Source organism: Ruditapes philippinarum, unplaced genomic scaffold (assembly GCF_026571515.1).
Source record: "Ruditapes philippinarum isolate M1 unplaced genomic scaffold, ASM2657151v2 ctg1306_1_1_1_1, whole genome shotgun sequence".
Lineage (NCBI taxonomy): Eukaryota > Metazoa > Mollusca > Bivalvia > Venerida > Veneridae > Ruditapes > Ruditapes philippinarum.
The window spans coordinates 216,955-225,540 of record NW_026862496.1 but is presented as its reverse complement, the minus strand read 5'-3'; the positions used below and the strand labels follow the sequence as shown (position 1 = coordinate 225,540).

At 29.8% G+C, this 8,586-nt stretch overlaps 1 protein-coding gene across 4 annotated transcripts in view; it reads left to right on the top strand.

Annotated features, from left to right (window-relative positions):
- The first annotated feature begins 7,954 nt into the window (after positions 1-7,954).
- Positions 7,955-8,586, top strand: part of LOC132719293 (splicing regulator ARVCF-like) — a 38,127-nt gene continuing 37,495 nt past the window's right edge. For 3 of the 4 annotated variants that reach the window (XM_060703059.1, XM_060703057.1, XM_060703056.1), the window contains exon 1: positions 7,955-7,993. In XM_060703059.1, coding sequence (XP_060559042.1) covers positions 7,970-7,993 — 24 coding nt within the window. In that variant the 5' untranslated portion in view covers positions 7,955-7,969. The remainder of the gene's footprint in view (positions 7,994-8,586) is intronic. The other variant, XM_060703058.1, reaches the window with a different exon arrangement.

The window sequence follows — 8,586 nt, the reverse complement described above, 5'->3', positions numbered from 1 at the left end:
TTATGGTATATTTTCAAGACTGGAATGTATTTATGGTATTTATGCATGTAAGCTCAAACTTAATTTGACATGGTGATAAGAAGCCAGTCTTCGGATGCAAAAATGGTCTACTTTTTGATGCCTGTACAAGTTTGTCTTATTTGCAAAAGTGTAACATGTGTTTTGTACCAAGTGATTTTGAAATCCTGGACTGAGAGTACCTTAGAATTACTAAGGTCAGCATAATTGTCTATTTTAAAGAAGTCTTATAACTTAACATAGGCTGACAAATGTGCACATATTTCTTATATATAATAGGTAAATACCTGTGTACCTAGAGTTAACTATATTTTAGTGTAAATTTTTGAAACAAAAGGGGAATGTGATGAATACCTTAAAATCAGGTTACAATTTAAACCTCCACTTGAAGTTACTCAAAAATTAGCTCCTACTATGAAATCCTTTAGTAATAAAAGCATTTAAATGATAAAAAACTATGATAAACAATCTAGCATGTAATCGTATCATAGATCTATAGTAACTTTATACATAGACATTCCAGTGATCTGCTTTAAAACAGTCCATTGCCATTGTTGAAAACCTTCATGGTTACTACTACATTTTCTGATAATCAATTAAGCCTACCATAATGTTCTGACTGTTTTGAAAAGGCATTAGAAACATTCCTATTAGCATTTTTGCTATTGTTCTCTTATGTAATTATCTACAGTAACCTCTTGAAAAGTATTTTGTTGAAATGTTTGTATAGGTTATGATAATATGAATTTTGTTATGAAAGAAGAAAGAGAAAAAGAAGTGAAAAATGATAAATAATGTGAAGTCAGAATTGCAAACATTAAAAAAGAAAAATCTTTTTTATGAATGTTAAATTTAGATTTATATTTCATTGAGGTCACATGGAAACCTATTGTTTTAGCCATACAATTTATCTTTGAAATAATAATGCATTGTTTAAATTCCATAATTTTATGTATTCTGGTATATTATTTGTTTGATACAGAATTGAGGTATTATTCCTAGTTTGTTATAGCTCATTCAGCTATTATATATAAAGTAAAAAATTCATCGTAAAAAATCAGATTTTTAAAGATACTAATGCTAGATAATGATAGGTTTTCAAAAATGTTTGTTAAGCACTGAAATAGAGACATCATGAATGTTGTTAATAAGTTTTCTCTGTCTTGTTAGGAATAATTGAGGTTGATATGATTTATGATTCTAGATACTGCCAACTGGCTAATAAACAAGGATAAAAAGAGCTTTTAACATATGCAAGAGGAATATTTTATAGACATATTTCCATAAAAAATAGGTAGACTACACAGGTATTACATGATTTAATAGGTAATGACATTATCCTTCTACTGATTCACATACAAAAAAAGATGTGTAAAAACTTATATAAATGGATATTTTGTACAGTAATTTAATGCAGTCTGGTATAACTTTGTAATTGTTGGCTGCTTAGTTTTAGCAATTTGATATTGAAATTCTAATATTTACTATGAACAGTTCCAAGTTTAAAGTTTGGTAGGTCCATTATTAAAGTAAATCTGCCATAGTAAAGGTTTAGAAAGAGAAATTTTACAATATTTATGTTAAAAGTACTAATACTTTACATTGAACTGAAGTTATTTATACATCTTGATAGTAACATGTAAAACAAGATGGTAATCGGTTATTCATGAAAAGGGTTTTCCAAATTGTAAATTTTAAAAGTTTAAAGACATATGAAAACAGTAAGAAACGCCCCTACTGGGAATAAATTTTAAAAAAAAGGAGCAGAAAAAAAAGCTCTCAGGGCTAGTATTCATGAGAAGACGGGGACTTTCTCCGAGATCACAAAAATTGGGGGGAAATTTAAAACTGACCCAAATGTTTGCGGGGGGAGTACATACTTTTAAAAAGGCAAAAACAAAATTTAAAAACCCAAAATCATCAGGTAGTTTTGTTCTTTGTGTGATGTGGGGAAAAAGGGAAAAAATTTGTAAAAAAAGGATAACTTTTTAACCCTTAAACCCTGCTGATTTTTGCGTGGCCCAAAAATTTTTGAAAAGTCCGTCAGAGTAAAGGTGGCCCGGACTGCATAAATGGGGCTGCTGGGGGGCCCCCTGGCTCTTTTTCTGATGACAAGGGCAAATTTAATACTGGTAACCAGCAGGGTTTTGGGTTAAGGGAAACCAAAGGTTTTTTTTTGTCTACATTGTAAAAATTCAAAGGGGATTCGGGGTTTTCCAATTTTTTAAAAACCTATTGGTCCCAATTTTTAATGTTTTGGGGGAAATAAAAACATTTTGGGAAAAAGAAATTGTAAAAATTCATATATGTATTCAGGGGGTTTTAGAATGTAAAATTTGTTTTTTTGTTTAGAACAAAAAACTGTTTTAAATATTTTTATTAGGGGGCCAAAGCCAAAAAACTCTTGTAAAAATTAAAATGGTGATTTGTTTCAAATGGGTTTGTTTGTTTTCTTTTATTTAAATTGATATTTTTTGAAAAAATTCGGGGTTTTAAAATGGCCCCTTGGGAAAGTTTTACAAAAAAAAATTTTTTACAGAATTTTTAAAAAACCCAATTTTGTTTCAGTTTCCTAGAAAAAATTTTAAAAAATTTCCTCAACCCCCAAAGTTGTAAGACTTTAATTTTTGGAATTTTATAAATGTACTAAATATTGACAATGTGTGTTTGTGCGAATGTTGTAAAAAAATTATATTGTATGTTCTCCCTGAAAAATTAAAAAGATTCATATTTTATAGCTGGGGGCGTTTTTGTGTTGCGGGGAATGTGGGGAAGTTTTTGGGTAAATTAAAGGGTATAAAATAGGAAAATGTTCCCTTTTATCTTTTCCGGAGGAAATTGGGGGCCACAACATGTGCCTGTAAAAAAAATTTAAACCCAATAAAAAAAATTTTCTTCTTAGGGGTTTTTTCCCCATTTCAGGGTTGGAAATTTTACATGTGGGGTTTTTTTTTTTACATCAAACCCTTTTTAAAAAAAGTGTTTTTAAAAACCATTTTCTGTTCATTCTTAAGATTTTTTTTTTAGGAAAAGGGGGTGTTTTGGGGGGCAAAAGTTTTCCTTCCATTTTACTGGGGGGGGCCCTATTTGGGGGTTTTTTAATTTTAAAATAATTTTTTGAAAAATTTTTTTAAAGGGGGGTTTTTGATTCTTTAGGGGTTAAAAGGAGCTTAGGGGTTTTCATAAAAAAAAGTGTCAAATTTTGGGGAACTTAGAAAAAAAAAAAAGTCAAAAAGATTTTTTGAAATATTACAATGTACCCCTTAAATTTAATTTTCAATTTTTGTGCAATTTTTTAAAGCGGTTTTGGGGGTTTCCTGGCATAATTTTTAAGAACAGATTGGGGAAAAGGGTCTAAAATTTTTGTTCGTTATTTTAAATTTCCAATTTTTTTAACATAAACTCAGAAAAATATTTCTTTGCCATCATGTGAAAGAAAACATCTTCAGTGGAGTCCTATTATGGTAGCTGATACAGAGTCACTTGCCCCTTATTGCTCCAGATTAAAGTTCATCTAAGGATGTTCTATTCTCTTTTTTTGTGGAAGTTCTACTCAATTCTAGTCTTGTAACAACCATAATTGTTAAAGTATTCTGTGGTTATATATAACGTAATAGCAATGAAAATCACTTAAATCAAATAAATTTTTCACAATTCAAGATAATTTCAGCCTTTCTAGAAATAATTAATATTACTAGTTTTGTAAGAGTCTTAAACAGATATTTCTTGATTTATATACAATATTGGTAAATCTTAACATATTCTTGAAATATTTAACTATAGTACCTTCACAAGACTTCTTTATATATATAATGAAGATTTATCTCCCTTGTTTTACAAACAATGTTAAATTTTGCATTATTGACAGTTAAATATATAAACCATAATGTAAACAACGCCTTTGCAAATTTGTGACCGTTTGTAAATATTGTGAACACTTTGAAAAGCAGATTTAGTCAACAATATTATGTAGTGGAGTAAGATTAGATAGCTGAGATAGATTGATAACATTGTGTATTAGTAAGCATTGAAATAGATTTTACCTTATCTAGGTTAAATAAACCTTGCCTCATGTAAAATGTTTTCTTCCCTATTTCATCTCCCCACTGAGGTCATTATTTTTGTTTTTGAAAAGATTTGTCCTCTAAATGGTTTTAAAATGGGTTCAGTCAGTGAATAAAACATATCGCTGGACAGGTTGAATGTGTGGGGCTATTAGCTGTGAAAAAGAGAAAAAGAAGTCTTTTTTACTGTCTACAGCACTGATTTTAGGCCAACAGACTTGATCAAACCGAGCCTGCAACATTTTCAACTTTGCCGTGTTGGGCCCTCTTTATGGATTTTATATTTTCTCTATTTTGTTGCAGTTTCACTCTTGATACATACTGCCTTGTAAAAATACAAGACATCTGACCAAGCCTAAATATGTCACTTTTTGCATGAATGTTTTTCATTATCTTCAATGTAGGGGTACAACTGGCTGAATGAATCTTGTTTCTAGCTGGTATAGGTTCTGATTTAATCAAGGACTTGTTTTATTGATAAAGCTCTTTTCCAGGTAGATGCTCATGTCTCACTCTTGTCAATGAGTCAAGATATATAATCATAATCATCTATTATAACTCATTGGTTAATATAACATTTTGTTTTGTTTAATATAGATTGTGTGACTTTAATTGTGTTGTGTAAATATGTTATTTATGTACACAATGTACATGTTGTACAAGTGAAATAAATGTTCTCTTCTGTTCTGTGTCTCTCCAACCATTCTCTATATTGCAGAGTTATAGTGTCATTTAAAACCATAACAAAGACAGATTATAAGGTGATTTTCTCTGGTTCAAGGCTAATTATAAGATTTGGTCGACCTCTCAGATGTTGTTTAATGCCTGGTGTACCTTAAGATACTCTGTAATTATAATTACCATAATTGGTTCTGCAGGTCTCAATTAACCAGTCTCCTGATGCATGGTTACCTGAGTCAATACCTGTCATATAACCTAATGTCTTTGTGTATCTGTGAGCAGGTAAATCTTGTATGTCTAGCTTTAGAATATAACTTGCCAATATTTTATTTTATAAACCTGAGGTGATGACAAAGCAGGAAATGAGTAGGGGGGGATTAAGAGTTGAAATTTTACCATGGATTATACTTTAAACCTTATTTTGCACCCCATACTTAAAGCATTTAATTACACCTTTATGAATACTGTATTGCAGCAGTGATTTGAAAAGGTTTGTTTGTATATCTTTTAAATAATTTTATACTTTTTCAAAGCTCTTCAGTTTTGAAAGCTAGTTTTGCTCTTAGTTCATGGCAAGCAATACATTCTTTCATCTGTTGCACTGAAGCAAATTTTATATCTTGTGTCCTTGTTAACAACATTGTTTTCTTTATTCAACATTATTAAAATGTTGTTTACAAAATATCTTTGATCATTCGAAGTACTGTACTCAGTTATACAGTGTCTGTCGATATGTCATGTTAAAATAAGACGAAGGTATTCTAATTGTTGATACTGATTTGAAATTTTCTGTATACCTTAAATTAGTTTTTACAGCAGTTAGAATTGATAAATTACTGGAAAACAGTATCTTCTAATGAAGAAAGGATTTAATTGGCTTATATGGATTTTCTGATTAAAGAATTAAAGATGTAGAAGATGATCACTGGTTTTAAGTAGTCTAGTTAATCACTGTATTTTGTATGGCATGAAATTAAGTCATATTAACGCAGTATATTGTTATGGCTTTTGTTTGAAATATACCAACAAAGCACCAACGAAACTGAACATTTCTTGTTTATTAAGTCATATTAACGCAGTATATTGTTATGGCTTTTGTTTGAAATATACCAACAAAGCAACAACGAAACTGAACATTTCTTGTTTATATTTAATCTTCATCTTTCATTCTGTTCCCTAAATTTTGCCTTAAAGTAACAATTCTATAACTATTTCTAAACCCTGGAGAGTTGAGAAAACTTAACCATTGTTTATTTTGATCAATGTTGTATTTATATAAATTATGATATTCCATATAAGAGAAATATTGCCCAAGATATTGTTTTTTTTTTATTATTGAGTCATAATTTGTAAATGAGTGTTTGTTTTATGTCTGAAACAGAGACTTGAGTGATGGCGTCTTATCATGCTATACTAACATCTGTCTTAACCCTCCGTAATTTTTCACTATTGTCTGAAAGCATTTGTGCATTTCACCAATACATCTTACTTTCTCAATTAATCCCTTTGATACTTGTATTAATTCAATAGCAAATTATAAAATATGATACCTTTTATACACTGCTGCAAATAAGAGGGTGTTCTGTTCTATGTAAGGGTTTGACATGAAACCCGAAGATTAACAGGTCTCAAGATCATAGTGGTATCACAATCATAAGGTTCTGTTTGTTTATTTAACTTTCATTTTCTGTGATTAAGTCATTTTTTTCAGACCGAATAAGCTTTATACTTTTTTTTGTTCATTTTTTTTCTTCTTTCTTAAATCATTTAAAAAAGTAGTTTGTGTTATTTCATTTAGTGATAAGATCATATTATTTCACCATACATTATGTAGAAATGACACACATTACAGACTGGACTCCTACATCAACCTGTCACCTGGTATTTTCTCACCTCAGCTTATATATAAATTTTTGGAATGAAATTGAAGACAATTTTTACATTGCGTTCACCCTTCACTAGTTTGTGTATAAACACCCTGAAGGCCGTCAAAATTACATTACGTAGGTAGAGCATACTTAACAGGTGATTCGGTCAAAACTGCTGAACCGTTACAGGATTTCCGCCAAATCTACATACCTAATACTGATTATATGTATATATATTTTTGCTTTGGCCGATACAGAGAAAAATTAAAATAATTTACCATCTATATATTGATAATAGATTTAAGATTCCTGGTTTAAAACTATACCAATATCCCTTACTGTTGTGTGATATATAGTTGACATGACCTGAGGCGACGAAGTGTCTAGTTAATTGTCAATTTGTATAGATACTGACTTATCCTAGATAAAAATACATGTTTTCATGTTGTTGTATAGTGTAAAATTGAAAGTAAAGTGTTTTTATTCGATTTTGTAAAAGAGGATTACTAGAACAATAATTGGATTTAAAATTTCTGACTCATTTAACATATAAATATATATCGGAATTATTACATGGACTATAGCATGTAAACAGGTATGCCTACATGAAAATATTTTTAGTTAAGCTTGTATGTTTTCTTAAATGCTTTTGTTACAAATAATTGCTGTTACAAAGATTTGTGTGTATGAGTATATAAAGTAAAACCTTGAATCAAAGTAATGTTCATTAAAATTTTGTAGTGCTGCTGCAAGATTATTTACATAATGTATAAGGATGATCTATTGAGTGACTCTATTGGTGAATAACATTTAATATTCGTGTCCATTGATGAATTGATAGGGATCTTTGTAGAAAATGATTTAACCTTTGAAATCTTAATTCTGATAATGACGGGTCTATTCTACAACTGTGAGTCTGGAAGGTGTAGTCTGATACTAGCCCTCCTATATAAAACATCATTTGCTGCCCAAGTAAAATTACTTTATATCGCTTTTGAAAACAAATCACATCGGAGCTCAAAGAATTAGTACTTTTTATGAAAAAAACTTTTTATAATTGCTTGTTCTGAGTATAAGATTATCTGAAAGAGATTTTTTTCTGTTAAGTTTGTTACTGTGTCTTAGAGAAAAAAAACTAAATCTTCACGTCTTTTGAATAATTTCAAAATCTTAAGCCGGGGTGAATAAGTAAAGTTGAAACCTCAGGTCACACTGCTTACAGAATAAGATTATTGTATATAGAGGTTATAGACCACAATTAGATTTTGAGTCATTCACTTTAAATACAGTACCTGTCATTGTGGTGTTTTTAAGGAGTCATTTTACACAGAGTCCTCGATGAAAGAGAAACCTTATAATGAGGTAAATTTGCTGTGAACAAATTTCATCTGTAAATTAACTAGAAAATATTTTAATATTGCATGTATGGGTAAATGATAAATCAACACAACATTAACAGTGTTTGGGTATTTTGGTGAATATGAAAAAATGCATGGTCATGGTAACATAAGAAAGTTTAACATAGCATGATTTTGTTGGAATTTGGTTGTAATTTATTGCATGTATTTGAACAATTGTTTTCCTATAACAATAATGATTATGTTGTCAAATGAAAACAGCATGATTGTTTTAAAAATGATTTTATGTTGTCGACAAATTTATAATATATCAACATATCTTTGAATTGTCGTCATTTCCAGCATCTCATTACCCACTGAATGCATTTGATTGAAACTGCATAAGACCTGAATAATGTAATGTGAATATGAACTAATAATTAAGTGTTCAGGTTTTGAGTAAATAATCTGTCTCCATAACCATTGATTGAAGGTGTCCTCTGGACCTCACAGTCATGTCTGATCAAGTTTCATAACTCTTGCTTGAATTATCTCCCTTCCAATAGAGCAGTATTTTTTTCATCATAATAGTTTAAATGTAATATCAAAGGCAATTAA